Source organism: Phodopus roborovskii, unplaced genomic scaffold, assembly GCF_943737965.1.
Source record: "Phodopus roborovskii unplaced genomic scaffold, PHOROB, whole genome shotgun sequence".
Classification (NCBI taxonomy): Eukaryota; Metazoa; Chordata; class Mammalia; order Rodentia; family Cricetidae; genus Phodopus; species Phodopus roborovskii.
This window is the reverse complement of record NW_026126480.1, coordinates 56,223,598-56,241,411: the sequence shown is the minus strand read 5'-3', so window position 1 is coordinate 56,241,411 and position 17,814 is coordinate 56,223,598. Positions and strand designations below refer to the sequence as shown.

Here is a 17,814-nt window from a genome sequence, read left to right as displayed (position 1 = left end):
AGGTTTACACACGCCCACACGTCACACCAGTCCTCTTCATCATCTAGACTCTTTGTTTAGGTGGATCCAAAAGGATTTATTTATTTATTTATTTATTTATTTATTTATTTATTTATTTATTTATTTTTGCGAGAGTGTATAAACTAGTAAAAACAAACAAGGCATAAAGCAAATTAGAAGAGATGTCTTCGTCACGATTCTGAGCCTAGGTCCTTCCCACACCTCAGCCGCTCTTTTTTCGTCGGGATGCTTTTCAGGCGGCTAGTCGAGAGAAAGCCAAAAAGCAAAATGCGGAGCCTCCCCGCAGCGCCCTCTCCGCCAGCGGCAGGTGGGGCTGTCCCGCTGGGTCTCCAAGGCTGCGGACGCCCCTCCCACGGTCAACTCCAGGGTTCTCAGCGACATAAAGCAGCCTGAGAGTCCGCGCTGCCCGGGGTTCTGGAACAGACGCGTGCCTGGGGCGGGGCTAGAAGCAGGCCCTCGCGTGATTGGTCGTCTGAGCCAGGAGGCGGGGCTGCCGGACGGACGCTGACAATGAGCCTCCATAAAAGGGAGCGGAGGGGTCGGGGGCCCCGGATCGAGCCCTCCCCGCCTGGGGTCGTGACGCGCTGAATCCCGTGGCTGGCTGGCTGGCCGGGCGGGCGGCCGGGCGGCCGCGGGTGAGCTAGGCGGTCGGCGGGCCCTGCGTGGTCCGGGGCAGGAGGCGGCCGCCAGTGGCGGCGCGCCGAGGCCTGCGCGCCCGTCCTCCCCTATCGGGTCGCCCTTCTCCGCCTCGCCATGGCCCTGAGAGCGGAGGGCGCCGCGGCGCTCGATTGCTTTGAGGTGACTCTCAAGTGTGAGGAAGGGGAAGACGACGAGGAGGCCGTGGTGGTTGCCGTGATCCCGCGCCCTGAGCCGATGCTCCGAGGTAAGGGGGAGGGGGTAACCTCACTTCCGCATGGCGGCCAGGGGCTCAGCCCCCTATTCCCGATCTCTGGTGTCCAGGCGCGGCCCGGGGCAGCGCCTGTAGCCCGGGAGGGTCCTTCCCTGTCGGGTCTACGGCGGGCGCGCTCCCGCGCTCCTCCCCCACCGGGGTTTGGAATCCCAGGCCTCTCGGAGCCCCCTCCCTCCGCCTCCCCTCCCCCGCTCAGGGTCTGGAGACTTCCATCTACACCGAACGAGCGCTTCTGGTCTTCCGGTTCCCTGCGCCCCCTTGGGCCCAGCGTAGGGGCCGGATTCCCAGGACCATGGTTTGTGCGTTGCCGCCGTCTCCCAACCGCCTGTGTTCTAGGCCGAGGGGCGACCAGGCCTCTAGGCCCCAGGCTGGTCGCCGTAGCGGTAACAGGGGTGAAAGCTATCATGGCTGGTAATTTCCCGGGAAGAGGATTTTAAGAGCCCCGCCAAATAGAACCAGTCCTACTCCCATCCCCAGGCCTTCTCTCGAAGGAGCCACAGGTGTCAGTTCTAGAACCTGGCCGTTGAATGGAACTGCAAGCAGCACCCAGTTTAAGAAAAGCGGGGCTTGTTTGGGGGTGGTGCTAAGCCATCTACATGGAGATTAGTCACCAAAGGAGGTATTTGAGAGACGATCTTGAAATAACTGGCTCCCTCCCTTCCCTTCTCCCTTTCTTTGGTCCAAAGGAGAAAACAAAGAGCTACCTTTGTGGAAGACTATTAGTCGTGAAAATGCAAATATTTCCTTATGGTGGACTAGCCTGTTTCCTTTAAGCAAGACAGTACCCAAAAGTCCTTCGCTGTGCTTAAGGATTTCTGCACTCCTCCTCCCTTTTAGAGATGGGAGGGTTAGAAAATTCGAGAAATAAAGGCCATGTTCCTCTGAATGTTTGCATCACACAGGTTCTTTTCTGCTTGTGCTGGTTTATGGAGTGCTGGCTCCGCTGTTGTCAAATGCTGGAAGTTAATCCACTCAACAGCCCTGCCAGGGTGGCCTCATCACTGTTAAAAGGAAATAGACATCTACAGAGGTTCATTCATTCAACTATATTTATTTATTGGGCAATTATATGCCAAGCATTGTTTCAGGCACTGGGGGTGGGAGGGTGGTAACAGTGGTGAGCAGGGTAAATGAAACCCTGCTTTGAACATACATCACAGTGACAGCCAACAGGTAAATTGTGTAGCACAGATAATAAAAACCCAGAGACAGATATTATCTGGGAAAACAAAGATGAGGGAAGCAAAGCACCCAAGCCACTAGGAAGTTCTAAACCTCCACCAAGGCTAAGACCAAAAGGGTCGATCTGTCCTCAGGTGCCTGCAGACTGAATACACTGCATTCCTGTCCACCTGCCTTATATTCCTCTCTATTGTGCTGGAATAAAGGCATACACCACCATCACCCAGCTTCTATGGCTGACTAGTGTGGCTTCTGGGATTAAAGATGTATACTACCATTGCCTGGCCTATATGGCTGTCTAGTGTGGCTAGCTTTGCACTCTGATCTTCAGACAAGCTTTGTTAGATCATAGATCATAAAGTATCACCACAAAATTGAACTGTAGTGTGTTAGATGACAATGAGTTCTTTCTTACTTTGTGTGTCACAGCATGCATAAAGAGATCAGAACTCCCTTTTTTGTTTGTTTGTTTGGTATTTTGAGACAGGGTTTCTCTGTTGCTTTGTAGATGATACTGGGACCAGCTCTGTAGATCAAGCTGGCCTTGGACTCACAGATCTTCCTGCCTCTGTCTCCCAAGTGTTGAGATCAAAGGTGTGTACCACCATGTGGGAATGAAATTTGGCTCATCAGGTTTGGCAACATGAGCTTTTACCAACTCAGCCATCTCCCTGGCCCAGCAGTCAGTTTTTTAGGGAACATAAAAGTGGAATAGAGAAGTGGGGATGTGGCAAGAATTTTGTTTATATCCAGTGGTTAGGAAAAGTATCTCTAGTAAGAAGGGAAGAATGGGGTGATGGTAGAAAACACCTTTAATCCCAGCACTGCACAGATAAACCCTGTTTTGAAAACAAAATAATAACAAAAGAATGGATGGAAGAGGTCTTAGAAGAGCAAGTACAAAGATTCTAGAGGCTGACACAAGGTTCTAGAAAGATCTGAGGTATGAGAAAGTGGATGAATTCAAAGCTTTGTTCTTTGGACTCAGCATGGTATACACCTTTAATTCTGTCACTAAGGAAGCAGAGGTAGGCAGATCTCTTGAGTTTCAGGTCATCCTAGTCTAATCTAGTGAGTTGCAGGCCAACCAGAGCTATAGTTAGACAGTGTTTTAAAGAAGAAAGAAAGGGTTTTTTTTTGTTTGTTTGTTTGTTTGTTTTTTGTTTTTGGTCTTAATTTTCTTTTGTGACAAACACCATGACCATGGCAACTTTTTGTGGGACTTGGCATATAACCTTTAATCCCAGAGCTTGGAAAGCAGAGGACAGTGTTGCTGGTTTTTCTTTTCCCACCAGGTCCCACTGCAGTTCAACCCCAAATGAACATCCAGAGACTGATGGCTAGGGCTTCTATTGGCCAGCTCTGTCTTAATTATTGACCTATTTCTATAAATCTTAAGTATTTCCATGTGGTCTTATTTTTTTTTTTTCCTCTTTGCCTACCTCTCTTAGAATTCTCCTCGTCTCCTAGTCTGGTAGCCCCATTTATCCTTCCTGCCTGGCCACTGGGCAAATAGTGTTTCATTCATGAACGTAAGAGAATCGTATACAGTAGGACATCTCCCATTAGACAAGCTGGCAGATCTCAAAATTCAAGGCTAGCCTGGTCTATAGAAGATAGCCAGAGTTACACAGGAAAGCTTTCTCAAGGGAAAACAATTGGGAGCTTAGAGTCCATGACCATCATGGCCAGGAGCACAGCTGCAGGCGAGCAAGCATGGTGCTGGAGCAGCACCCATGATCCAAGAGCACAAGGCAGAGTACAGGAGCTAACTGGGAGATGCAGAGGGAAAGAGAGCAGAAGTCCTAACTGGGGATGGCATAGTACATTTGAAACCTCAAAGCCCCAACACCTAACACCACCACACCTGATTCTTTCCAGTTACACTAACTGGATCAGGCATTCATATACAGGATTCTTTTGGGCCATTCTCATTCAAACCACCACAGTTTTGTTCTTTGCAAGTGGAACAATTATCTACCAGTTTACTGAGTCAGACAGGGCTGAGATTTATTTAGACTTGTTGGAAGATTGGGATAGGTTTTTCAATACGGTTAAATTCACAGTGTCTCTTTCAGGCTCTAGCAGGTGATTAGCTAAGCGTTTGGATATCTATACCTAGAATTCTCATGAGTACTTTGTCAGGCCTGATGATCAGGCTTGTAATCTGAGATACTCAGGAGGCTGATGCAGAAGGATCACAAATTCTCAGCCATCCTGGACAGTAGGTCTTTTCTCAAAAAATAAAAAAATAGCTGGAGATAGAGCTCATTGATAATACACTTGCTAAATAACAACACCGAGATAAATAAAATATGGGAGTTGTCAGTAGGCAATAGATAAAGATTACCTCGAGGAGGAGGTGGTCAAAAAGAGTCAAAAGGGCTGAGACCAGTCCCTTGTCATTTTCCCCTAGTACTGTTGTGCTTGAGGTTTAGAGACAAAACAGAAATCTATCAAGGGCCAGTGCTGTGCTGTGGAGGAAACAAAGCAGAAGGGAGTGATGTGGTCAGCTGGGAGGTTACCGCTCCTGCAGGAAGTTAAGAAAATATTTTTCAGAGTGACTAGAGGAGGAATAGGCAAGTAAGTGAGACAAGTGGTTCCCTGAATGCTTTTGAGTAGTAGAAGTCAAGATGGGAAAGGTGACTGAGTGAAAGAACTGCTGTCTGGGTTGGTGACCTTCGCAAGACCTGGTTTAGAATAGAGGGGAAGAAGGCCAGTTGAAACGTGGGCATTCTGTCACCTGGGAGTAAGGTTCTAGGTTCTAGACTGTTTTAGATGCTACCTCTTTCTAAAGCCCAAGGTATGAAGGAGTCCCAGTTGATAGGGTTACGGACCCCAAGGATCATACCCTCTTGACTGAGGGTTCTGGTCTGTGGGAACTTTTGGTTCTCATCTACAGAGAGCCAATAACACAAGCCAAAGAGGGTAAGACCATCATTGCAAATAATTCTGGAGCGCCCTGGAAAAGGAAGGCTGGTTGTGAGAGACAGGTTGACTTTCAGGAGAAGCCTCAACCTGTAGAGGAACAGGCGGGGCAGCTATTCCCTGGTGTGCCAGTTCTTTTGGTAACAATAAGATGATCAAATTTAGCATCCTTGCCCTCAAAAGAATATATATTATTGTGGTTAAACCTGGTGCCACCTGCAAAGAGAGAACCTCAGTTGAGGAGTTGCTGCCCTCAGGTTACCCTATTGATTTATCTGGGGAACAGTTACTTGATTGCTGATTGATATAGGTAAGCCTGAGCTGTGTAAGAAGCCTGGGAATAAGCCAGTAAGCCCCTTTTCTCTGATTTCTATTTCCAGCTACCACCTTGGTGTCCCTGGATGATGGGCTATACTTTTAAGTAAACCCTTTCCTCCCTTTCTTAGTTAGGGTTACTGCTGCTGTGATGATCATGATCAAAAGCAACTTGAGGTATAAAGGGTTTATTTCATTCACGTTCTATTCAACAGTTCATTATCAAAAGCAGTGAGGGCAGGAGGTCATGCAGGGCAGGAACCTGGAGGGGGGATGCTGCTTACTAGCTTGCTCTTGCAGTTTATTCAGCCTGCTTTTTGTTTGTTTCTTTGTTTTGTTTTTTGAGACAGGGTTTTTCTGTGTAATAGTCCTGGCTGTCCTGGAACTCACTCTATAGACCAGCCTAACCTGGAACTCAGAGAGATACGCCTGCCTCTGCTTTCCCAGTGCTGGAATTGAAGGCATGTACCACTACTTCCCCAGCTTCAGCCTGCTTTTTTATAGAACCTAGAACCACCAACCCAGAGATGGCCCTACCTATATGCGCTGGACCCTTCCACATCAGTCACTAAGAAAATGTTCTACAGGCTTGCCTACAGCTTATGGGAGCATTTTTCTCAATTGAGGCATTCTCTAGTAACTCTAGCTTGTGTCAAGTTGACATAAAACTACCTAGCATACTCCCCTACTTGCTTAGTGTTTATCACAGCAACAGAAACCAAATTAGGACAGAAATTGATACCAGGAAAGTAGTTTTGGGGTTTGTGGAACCATTTAGAACTTGGCCAGGAAATACTGAGAGTTTAATGAGCTGTAGTAGGAGGATAAGAATTTGAGAGAAGCCAGGCGTGGTGGTGTAGGATATTTTGGTGGAAGAGACATGCTGATCTCTTGAGTTGTAGGGTTAGGCAGAAGTTTCTGTCTCACCAGCAACTTCCAAATAAGCACACTGAGGCTTAATATTATAAATGTTTGGCAAATAGCTCAGGCTTATAACTACCTAACTCTTATATCTTCAATTAACCCATATTTCTTACCTTACCTCTGTGGCTTGATACCTTTTTTTTTTTTTTCTCCCTCCCCAGTATGTCGTGTCCATCTTGCTTCTCTCTGCATCTGCTCACAACTCCTGACTCCACCTTTCTTCATCCCAGCATCCTTAGTTTGGTTATCCTGCCTATACTTCCTACCTGGCTACTGGCCAGTCAGTTCTTTGTTAGCCAGTGAGAGTAATACATAAAGTATACAGAAGGATTATTTCATAGAATTCTAGGACAACCAAGATTACTCAGGGAAACCTTGTGTTGGTGTGGGAAATTGTTGAGAGAAATGCAGCTGATCAAGGGTTGGCTTGTGAAGTTTCAGGGGGAAGTGAAACTTTTGGTTTCTCTGAGACAAGGTTTCTCTGTGTAGTCCTGACTGTTCTGAACTCTGTAAATCAGACTGGCCTTGAACTCAGAGATCCACCTCCCACTGCCTCCTGAGTGCTGGGATTAAATGTGTGCCACCACTGCCTCGCAGGAAGTAGACTCTTATGGGGCAGTTTGTATGATTTATTTCAATATTAAGAATCTGCAAGTGAAACCTAGGTTTTGCTGGAATAATGGATGTTGGTTACCTGGTGCTGAAAAAAAAACGAGTAGTAATTACAAAAGTCTAGCATGGCGTCAAGTGTTTCCTCAGGGTCAGCACACAAAATCTGGTGGTCCAGAGGGGAGCAAAGGCTGGAAATTGAACATGTCAGTATGTAAAACTAATCCATATGGTACTGATTTTGAAGGCATAAAGAAGTGAAATAAACTACCTAGTTTTCATCATTAGCTTGACCCAGTTTTTAGAGTCACCTTGGAAGAGGGAACCTCAGTTGAAGAATTGCTTCCTTCAGATTGGCTTGTGGGCAATGTCTTTTGGAAATTGTCTTGATTGATATGGGAGGGAGGTCCCAGCCCACTGTGGGTGGCACCATCCCTAGGCTAGTGAGCCTGAGCTATGTAAGAAAGAAAAGCTGAACAAGCTAGAGAGGGAGGGCTGGCTGGCTTGCTTGCTTGCTTGCTTGCTTGATTTGGTTTCTCAAAACAGGGTAGCCGTGGCCATCCTACCTGCTCTGACTCCTAAATGCTGGGATTAAAAGCGTGTGCTGAGGGAGCAAGTTTTCAAGCAACATTCTTCTTTCAAACTCCTACCCTGAACCCTTTCTACTTTGGCTTTGTTGATGATAAACTGTAACCTGTAACCCTTTACTCCCCAAGTTGCTTTGGTCTTGGTGTTTTATTATAACAGAAAACAAAAAGGAAACTATAGAACAATTGAAAAGCTGAATCTGGTAGTGAAACCCTATAAACCTACCTATTCAAGAAGCCGAGATAGTAGAATTGCATGTTCAAGCCCAGCCTGGGTAACTAAGCAGGACCCTGACTTCTATTGCCAGAATCTGTAAAGGTGGAAGAATAGGATTTCATCCCACAGGGTTGTCCTCTGGCCTCCACATGCACTCCTTGGCACACGTGTTGCCCTATTATACATACACTAAGTAATACTTGAAAGGAAGAAGGCTAGAGCAATATCTCAGTGGGTAGAGTACTTGCCTAGCATACATGAAGCTCTGGGTTTGATCCCTAATACTCAGATACCAGGCATGATGGCACATGTTGCACTCAGGAGGTGAAGCAGGAAGGTCAGAGTTAAAGATTATCTTCATCTGCATAGTGTATTTGAAGTCAGCTTGACTATTTGAGACTGAAATGTGTATTGTGGCCTACAAATCAGATATGGGTGCAGTTGACTATTGGGTGAGGAAACCTCCCTGGAATGAATGATACCTGTCAGATGATCAGAGAGGTCAAGGCAGACACAGGGTGTCCAGTAGGCCCAGAAACATATGGGATGGGAGTCGTGACTAAATGAGAGGTAGTATAAGGGTGAAGATAGAGTATCAGGCACCCTGTGCCTCATGCTGGTCTGTTAGGATCTGGTGGAGAGGTACAACATTGCACAGGAAACCCCTCACCCACCCCATACAGATGTGTTCTGAGCATCACCAGCCCTGGCCTCTTCACAGTATTTTCCCCTTTCTGCAGTAACTCAACAGGAAAAGACGCCACCACCTAGGCCTAACCTGCTGGAAGCAGGAGTTGAAGGCTGTGAGGAGCTCAAGCAGCAAGTGTCCTGGGAACAGGAGTTCCTGGTGGGGAACAGCCCAGGCGGCAGTGGACGGGCGCTGTGCATGGTGTGTGGGGCTGAGATCCGGTTCCCATCAGCAGATACTGCTCGCACACATATCCTGGAGCAGCATCCCCATACCCTGGACCTGAGCCCCTCTGAGAAGAACAACATCTTGGAAGCCTGGAGTGAAGGGGTGGCCCTTCTGCAAGATATCCAAGCTGACCAGCCATCCCTGCCCAGCCTAGGTAGTGAGGGTGAGGGCTGAGGGAAAAGTGGGGCCTGTGGGGGCCCTGGAGCTCAGTGGGCTTTTGCCCCCTTCAGAATCAGGCCAGGATGGCCAACCAGACCCCAACTCCAACCCGGACCCTGTCAGGATGCCAGCAGAAATCGTGGTTCTCTTGGACTCAGAGGACAACCCATCTCTCCCTAAGAGGCTCCGGCCCAGAGGACTCCGCCCCCTTGATCTGCCTGGTCAGTTAACGAGGAGCTAAGGCTCAGTGGGAGACCCTGTGCTGTGTGCTGGGGTGGGCAGGTGTTCTCTGTCTGAGGCTAAAGAGTTCAGGCATGGAGGCCTTAAAGTGGTGCTAAGGTTTTTTTCATTTTACAGTTGCCCCTGTCACAGAGCCAGGAAATAAGAAGCCCCGTGGTCAGAGATGGAAGGAGTCTCCTGAGGAGGAACCTGCTAGAAAGAAGAGAAGCAGGCATATGACCAAAACCCTGGACCCTGATCCAGGTGAGGGTGTGCGGGTGCTGGGCCTGGCTGTGGCATGATAGCATGAGCCCCTGAAGGAATGGACATGTAGAGTGGGCCTGCATGGAGCTCAGCTGAGGCCTAAGGCTTCTTTAGCCTTTGGGCTCTTTCCTCCTCTTCTCACAGTTCTTCATGGCCTTTTTCCAGAGCCCCCATCTCCTGAGTCACCCACAGAGACGTTTGCAGCACCAGCCGAAGTCCGGCACTTCACTGATGGCAGCTTCCCTCCTGGCTTTGTCCTCCAGCTATTCTCCCACACGCAGCTCAGGACCACAAACAGTAAGGACTCTTCTAAAGACAGCAAAGGAGCAGCTGAGGGCCTGCCTCAGCCCGAAAGTCCCTCTTCAGGTGAGCCCTCCTGGGAGGGGCTGTCAAGGAAGCTGAGTCCCTGGGTCACAGCCAGAGCCTTGGGTGGAGGTGCCCAGTGTTTAGGTCCCCAAGAGAAGGCCAAGGACAGATTTTGAATGCTGAGGAAGCTAGCCCCTGAGCTGAGCATCTCTAGAGGTGGTCATTAGGTTGTACTAGGCCTCTCAAAGCTTGGCACCCAACTCCATCCATGATGCTTGTTCCAGCTGGAGCCCTGGAAGAACTTACTAACACTGGTTATGTGGGGTCCAAGTAAGGTGTTCAGCCTTTTCAGCAGGTGTGGGGGACCACAGACAGGTGTTGAACATCAGACAGATACTCCATAGACCAACACAAGCTTAGTGAGCTTCTGTTGACAGCTTGTGTTTGTAACCTGTCCCACTGACTGAGAAACTTTTGTATGTAATTCATTTGGTCAAGCCAAGCATAATCCAACACTTGGAAGTCTAAGGCAGGAGTGAATGGAAAAATGAGAATAAAAAGGAAGGAGGACATGGCTACTCCTAGGTATGGTGGAGGAGAAAGTTTATTTTAGATAAAATGGAAAGCAGAGGCAGAGGCATCTGGGAGAGGCCAGAGTGGACGAACAGCCATTTCAGGAGGGGAGAGAGGGAAACCAGGTGCAGCAGCTAGAGTAGAAAGTAAAAGGGAGAGGATGTAGCATAAGTGGTTGGATTATATAGGGAAGGGCATCTGGGTAAGAACAGCACAGCCCCTGGGCTGGAGGTAAAGGACAGGGTATGCCACCAGTAGCTAGGGACTGGGGGTACTGGGACAACCTGGTGGCCAGGTCATTTTGATAAATAGGCACCTTAACCATTGGACTTTGAGACTTAACCAGGAGGATTGCCACAGGTTGGAGTTCTGCCTAGGTTACAGAGTGAAAAAGTGAAAAATTTATCTTTAAAAGCCAAAGCCCAGCCAGGCATTGGTGGTCATGCCTCTGAAGGCAGAGGCAGAGGCAGGCAGATCTCTGAGTTCAGGGTCATTCTGGTCTACAAAGCTAGTTCCAGGACAGTTCAAAGCAATACAGAGAAACCCTGTCTGGAAAAACAAACAAGGAAAAAGGGGGAGTGGGGGAGCCAAAGCCCAAAAAAGTACAATGCCTGTTTTTTGTTTTTTCAAAACAGGGCCTTGTATAGCCTAGGCTGGCCTCAAACTACTTAGCCAAGATTGGAATTGAACTCCTGATCCTTCTGCCTTCATTTTCCAGTGTTGACCCAAGAAGCTATTCACCACTGATAATCCTACTTTCTTCCTTGTTTATGTATTTGTTTATTTTTTTATGGGAGGGCACATGTATGCCATGGTATACAAGGGAGGCAGGGGACAGCCTGTAGGAGTCAGTTCTCTCCTGCTATGTGGGTCCTGAGAGTGAACTCAGGTCAGCCCCTTTCTGTGTGGGTTAGGGCTCTGGTCTTTTCTCACATCAGGTTTTACTTTCCTGACCTTTTCCTTTTTACCCTTCAATCCTCTACCTCATCACCGGAAAAAAACACATGTGCAGTCTTCTGCTCCTGGATCCTTTATTAACTAAGTTCTGAGCTTTTCCTAATGTCTTGCTTATGGAAGTAGAGCATGGGAAGGAAGCCTTATGATTTTGTTTTATTGAAGGACAAACTAAGCCAAGCATTGTAATGGTACATACCTATAGTCTCAGGCACTGCTTTTGATCTTAGGTACCTGATACTAGCTGGGCAAAGTAGCTACACCACACCTCAAAAGAAAAGCTAGGGTCTGTAGAGAAAACTCAGAGGCAAAAACACTTGCTGTACAAACCAGAGGATCTGAGTTCATGCCCAGATTCCACTATAGGAAAACACCAACTCCAAAAGTTGTCCTCTGACCTATACTCACACACCATGGCATTCAGCCTTGCATCATCCATAGCTCTCCTCCCAATAATAATAATACTAGTAATAATAATTAGTAGTAGTAAAGGGTAGTACACACCTTTAATCCTGGTACTTGGGATCTCTGAGTTCGAGGTCAGCCTAGTCTGCAGAGCAAATTTCAGCTGTTACAAAATAAGATGATGATGGAAAACTGGGAAATAAGGAAGATTAGGTTGCACACTAGAAGAACACTTGTTTAGCTTGTGTATTGTAGCACCTGCGCTATGATCTGTTCCACAAATCGGACGAAGGCCTAGAGATTGAAATAAAGAGACGAGATAGTGGATGCTGGTTCAATGGCAATGTTGGAACGCCAAATGCAAAATGCCATTTATTGAGAAGAAACGGGCTTAAATACTGACTTACAGCACATTGGAAAATAACAGGATTTTTAGGCTTAGCTCCTCCCTACGAAGTGTGTGTTATCAAGACGGGAAGAGTACCAAAAACAGCTTTGGGGCAAGGAGTTCCAGCCAACAGCTTCAGGCTTGCACAACGTGCCTTGGGGTCTATGCAGGGCCCTACAGTGTATAAAATCCCAATGTATATGGTTGTTTTGTCTGCATGCAAATATATATATATATATATATCCTGCATGCCTTGGTCTTGTTGAGGCCAGAAGTTTTTAAATCCCTGCAGAGTTACAGATGGTCGTGAGCTACGATGTAGATGCTGGGAATTGAAACTGAGTCCTTTGGAATAGCAGCCAGTGCTTTTAAGTACCAAATCATCCAGTACTAGTTCTATTGGTTTTGTTTTTTGTTTTTTTCCAGACAGTTATTCTGTAGACTAGACTGGCATTGACTCTCAATTCTCCTGCCTCAGCCTCCTGTGGCTCAGCCTTCTATGTCCAACAAAGATTAAGGGTTAAGGGATGGGCATGCCTTGAACATGTAAGGTTTCTTGGCTAGGATCTCTCACTCAGTAGGCTATAGCTCGTAATGCTATAGCCGTAATGCTATAGTCGGACACCCTGCTGCAAGCTTGATACTTAGCCCTGTTGTGTGACAAAACTTTCTTGGGAGTTGCCAAGTCACATACATCTATTTATGCCAGTTAGGGAATCAAACCAAAGTTCAATTTGGTGAGTTTTATTGGGCTGACATACAGGAATATGGATGAGAGGTTACTTACAGGAGTAGAAATGACTCAAAGACAGCTGCATCACCAAAGCCCACCCCAGCATGGGTGACATGTTGCTCATAAAGCTGGGAACCTAGAGCACACTGTACAGCCTCCAGGCAGTTCAGTAGGTTGGAGACTGTTCTTTCCTAGTTGAGCTAAATAAACCTCTTTAGGTAGCTTGGTTGGTTTCTTCTTTTTCCAAGCAAGTGGTCTGGTCTGGGGCAGCGTCTGTGAAGCTCTGCCTATGGTCAGTCATTTATGCAATTCAGCTTTACTTCTCTGGAAATGACTCCCAGCTTTGTTTATTCTTGCAGGGAGGGGCTTAGTGAATCTAATCAGTTTCCAGGACTTCCTGAAAGTATTTTGAGTTTTTACTTACTGCTTAAGGAGATTCCATGGGGAATAGAATGTTTTAATCTGAGAGGCCCAAATCTACCTTCTCTCAAGAGAAGCCCCTAGCAGGGATTAGTTTTTATCCCATTACAAGAGCAGTGGGTTTTCTCCTCTCTGGCACTCATCTTTTCTGCATCTTCTATCAGCCTACACAAAGCCACTGTTTCCTGACCCCTTCATTCCAATGGCTATGTCCTGTTTATTCCCAAGGTGGAAACTATACTCTGAACCTGCCTCTTGCCTCTAGCTCTGGAGTGTGCTGGGCTCAGACTTTATCATAACTGTTTTCTTCTTTGCTGGCATCTGACTGCCATAAAGTTAAAGCCAGTAGTTAGACCTGTGTGTTCTTTCCCCATCCTCCAAGTTATCCTGAAACAAAGTATATAGCCTTGTAGACCCTCATTCTCTTCTAAGTACCGGGGTTACAGATATGTATCATCACACTTGACATTTCTCATGTTCATAGCTTGCTTGTTCACTCTTGGTGCCTACAGTTGGTAACACATCATATTATTTATTATCTGTTGTCCCCATTTCAGAATGTAAACTTTCTGTGGTGGTCCCAGTGGTCATAACACATCCATGTTCAGCATACTCTTTATATGCATCTAGGAAATGACATCTGTGAGTTTGCAGCTTGGCCCTCTCTCCCTTTGGTTCCAAATTCTTTACTGGTAGTCAGGCATTATCTTATTTGGTCAATTAAAGTTGTCAACAGATGATATTGACAGTTGGCTATAATCTCAGCACTAGTGAGGCTTAGGCAAGAGGATAGTGAGTTTGAGGCCATCCTGTGCTATATAATGAGATCCTGTCTCAAACAAAACAAATAACCCTTGCACTCAAGAGGCAGAGGCAGGCAGATTGTTGAGAGTTTGTGACCAGTCTGACCTACATTAGCAACTTCCAGGGCAGCCAAGTCTATATAGTGAAACTAAGTCAACCAAAAAAGAAAACAGAAAAGTTTTGTTTTCTTGTTTAGTTTTTGAGACAGGTTTTCTCAGTTCAGAAAAGGTTTTTTTGGTTTTGTTTTCAGACACCATTTACTACTAAGTCTTCTAGTTTAGCCAGGCTGTAGTTGGGCACACTTTTAATCCTAGTACTTGAAAGGCAGAGAAAAGGGATCTCTGAGTGCAAGACCAGCCTGGTCTACAAAGTGAGTTCCAGGACAGCCAGAGCTGCACACAGAAACCTCTGTGTGTGTGAGGGGTGGGAATATACTTCCCCTTCTCTAATAAAATGCTACCTTTGGCTTGCTGTAGCCAAACCATCAGTTTCAGTTCACTGTCCTGTCTCTCAATCCCACAGCAGTCCATCTGAGTCCATCTTCACACCTCAGTCCACTCTTCTGTCACCTGCCACTACTCTGACCTAATGTTGCCTTAACTGGGGAGGTGTGAAGAAATATCTGCTTACCCCAGCCAGATAGGTGACTCAGCTCACCTTAGTGTTCTGCCACTAAGCTAATGCCCCAGCTCTGTTTACTTTTTTGTCCTGAGACAGAGTCTCATTCAGTTGTCCAGGCAGCCTTGATTTTTGGGTTATGGTTTTTCTGTTCCACCTTCCCATGGGCTGGGATTATGAGCATATATATGGTCCATACCTGGTTTGATGAATCTCTCTATATGTGGATTGAACCCAAGGCTTAAGAGTTGTCCAGGCAAGTGCTCTACCACTGAGCTTGCTGTATTCTCAGCTCTTTTTCTAAGGGGGGGGGCATTGAGGGGAGGGTTGCGATAGGGTTTCTCTGTATTGTTTTTGGAGCCTGTCCTGGATCTTGCTTTGCAGGCTGGCCTGGAACTCAAGAGATCTGCCTGCCTCTGCCTTGGAGTGCCGGGATTAAAGGCTCTTTTTTGTTTTTGTTTTTTAGACAGAATCTATACCTCAAACTCATAGAGATCCACCTGCCTCTGCCTCCTGAGTGCTCGGATTAAAGGTGTGGACTACCATGACTAGCTGTGTTCTCATGCATAACTTTAAACTCCAGCAAGAAAAAAACAAAACAACAAATCATGCCTGTCTTAAATTGTATGGGAAAAAATTCCTGGAAAGAAAAAAACCTTACTGAATATGTTTGCATACACAATTAGTGCAGTTTGGTTACTTACCATTTTCTGTTTGGCTTTTTTTTTTTTTTTTTTTTTTTTTTTCTGTATAGCACTGGCTGTCCTGCAATTCAACTGTGTAGATGAGAGCCTTGAACTAAGAGATTTACTTGCCTCTTGCCTCTGCCTCCCAAATGCTGGGATCAAAGGCGTGCGCCACCATTACCTGGTTTTGGCAGGCAGGGGTGGTAGGGGTATGCAGTCTCATGCTGTTGGACTTAATTGGTTTGCCTCTATCTCTCAAGTACTGGGATTGCTTTGCCATATATCACTTGCATGGGCCCAAGTCAAGGACATTTTTTGTGTTTTCTCCCTTGTCTTATTTGGAGACCTGGCTTTGTTAATTTCAGTACCTGACTGGGTGACACTTATCAACTTCTGAATGAACGCTGCAGAGCAAAGCTGGGGCATTAACCCAGAGAGTCTTTGCTGTCATACCCAGGGTATGACATACTCCATGGGTCAGAGCCATGGGTAGACTTCTTTGGATGTTCTCCACTATATCACTTCTGTGTGCAGTCTTGAAGGTAGAAGTTGGGAAGCAGTGGCATCATTGTGAACCCACATTCCGAGTACACAAGGAGGAAACTGCATTCAGTGCTTGCCCTGTGACTAAGGCTGTGAGGCTAGTCATTGCTGGTCAGTCAAGAGTCGGCTTTATGCTTTTTCTTGGGCTTCCCCCAGGACGAGACTTGGCTATGGAAATGGGAAGCCCTGGTAATCTGGTGTAGTTGGTAGTTTTGGGGACCATTGGAAGGCCCTGACCGTGCTCTCTGCTCCCATCCCTTCCCAGCTCCCCCTCCGGGGCTTCGTGGGACACTGGATCTCCAGGTTATCCGTGTTCGGATGGAGGAGCCACCAGCCGTCAGCCTCTTACAGGACTGGGCCAAGCATCCCCAGGGCACCAAGGGGGTGGGAACAGGTGACAACCCAGACTGGCCCACAGTCCTATCAGAATCCAGTTCCACTGTTAAGGGACAACCAGAGGCAGGAAATGGGGTATGAGTTTAAACTTTCCTGGGGAGGGGAGGGGTGGGAGGAAGGAAAGGTGGAGGGAGGCAGCAGTATCCCCCTTTGGCTTAAATCTCAGATCTGCCCAGCGTGGCCACCTGATGGAGAGTTTTAAAACCAGGTGCCAGGAGAATGTGGAAGGAGGAAGAGTGACGTCACTGTCATATTGGGGCAGTAGAAGATGCCTGCCCATGGCATAGCCTGAATTAGGCAGAAGTGACTTAGGCTATTGGGTGATACGGCATTGGGCCTGTGGAGAACACCTTCCCCAATCCTTTGCTGACCCACCCTCTAGCCCCACACCTCCTTCCTCTCAGCTCCCCACCATTCTCCCCTGGCACAGTGCCTTAGCAGAGGTGGTCATGATGGGGTTTGACCTGAGTCCCACTACCTCGGGGGATACCTCTCCTCCCCCACTTCTGGCTCCTACAGCAGGAGGCATCCATTACCTCTTACCGCCTCATCTCTGCCTAGGGCTCCCTTTACCATCACTTCACCTGTTGTCCTGTTGCATCTATTATCCTGTTGTATATATTACCTTTGTTGACAATAAATTATTTTTTTTTTTATTAAAAGTTTGGTCTGGGCCATCATTGGGAAAAGGGAGCAGCTTGAGGGGCAGGGAAACTGAAAGGTAGTCTTAAGTGGGAGCCAGAGACCCCTGTTCTAAGCAAGGGAGCCATGAGCCCAGAGCAGATCCTGATGGGCTTCTGGAATGTTCTAATTTGGTGTTGGAGAGACACCTTCTTCCCCTACTACATTTTCTTTATTTGACTGTCTGAGCTACCCTGTAGGCCTCTGTCCAAGCAAGACAACCCAGGGAGGTAAGAGTTACTGGGGCCTAAGCCAGGTGTGGTGGCACACACCTTTAATCTCAGCCCTTGGGAGGCAGAAGCAGACAGAGCTGACTTTGAGATTAGACTGAACTACAAAGAGTGTTCCAGGACAGCCAAGGCTGTTACACAGAAGGAGAAACCCTGTCTGAAAACCAAAAAAAAAAGTTATTGGGGTCTTCCTGGTCAGCCTACACAGACACCTCTGTAAGGAGAAGGTGGTACATCCCTGCTTGTAGGTCCATACCCTCCACCACACAACTCATCTTATCCCCCAGCCTCAACCCAAGTCTGCCTCAGGTCTCTGCAGACTTTGGACTTCTGAGCTAGCCCTATGCAGACCTACCTAATCTGTGGGCTTTAGCACTTGGGGCCAAATGAAACTTCCAGGTTGCTTCATCTCAAATCATAGGTTTTACTCTCCTGTTCAGAATCTGCAGCAGGTATATAGTGAAGTGGGACCACCCCACACTTCTGGGTGCTTGCCTGCTCCTGGTAAATTACAGAGACATAGGGAGGAAAAGAGAAGGAAGACTCTCCTCAGTTGGGAAGAGTCAGGGTGTGCTATGAGATCTCATGCTGGACTGATAGGAATTGGCCTTTTTAAACCATCTGATATTCTTAGAAGGAGCCCAAGAATATAGAGGGTCCCTGTCCAGGGCAGGCTGAGATAGATGTGAAGTAGAGATGACAGTTCCTTGTGTCCAGATTGTCTCAGCCATGTATGAGGACAGGTGGGCTATGGCACTCGTGGGTTTGCTTGTGTTTTTTGCAGATTGACACAATTTATATGTTCCCTAACAATAGCGCTCACTAA

General features: G+C 47.1%; 1 protein-coding gene across 4 annotated transcripts; it reads left to right on the top strand.

Annotated features, from left to right (window-relative positions):
• The first annotated feature begins 613 nt into the window (after positions 1 to 613).
• Spindoc (spindlin interactor and repressor of chromatin binding) lies at positions 614 to 16,739 on the top strand. 4 transcript variants are annotated; one of them, XM_051193847.1, is made up of 7 exons: positions 614 to 904; positions 8,434 to 8,763; positions 8,840 to 8,989; positions 9,126 to 9,251; positions 9,417 to 9,548; positions 15,947 to 16,152; positions 16,244 to 16,739. In XM_051193847.1, exons 1-7 carry the CDS (start codon positions 775 to 777, stop codon positions 16,277 to 16,279), a joined length of 1,110 nt encoding a protein of 369 aa, XP_051049804.1. In that variant the 5' UTR covers positions 614 to 774; the 3' UTR covers positions 16,280 to 16,739. The 4 variants fall into 4 exon arrangements, with proteins under 4 accessions (XP_051049804.1, XP_051049805.1, XP_051049802.1 ...); XM_051193848.1 differs by having other exon boundaries at positions 9,417 to 9,617; positions 15,947 to 16,075; XM_051193845.1 differs by having other exon boundaries at positions 9,417 to 9,617.
• Positions 16,740 to 17,814: the final 1,075 nt, after the last annotated feature.

Bases quoted from the DNA above. Each gene is read 5' to 3' on its own strand.
- Spindoc (XM_051193845.1), top strand. From the start codon at position 775: ATGGCCCTGAGAGCGGAGGGCGCCGCGGCGCTCGATTGCTTTGAGGTG. The intron at 8,764-8,839 runs GTAGTGAGGGTG...TGCCCCCTTCAG, and splicing joins GCCATCCCTGCCCAGCCTAG to AATCAGGCCAGGATGGCCAA. The intron at 9,618-15,946 runs GTGAGCCCTCCT...ATCCCTTCCCAG, and splicing joins GCCCGAAAGTCCCTCTTCAG to CTCCCCCTCCGGGGCTTCGT.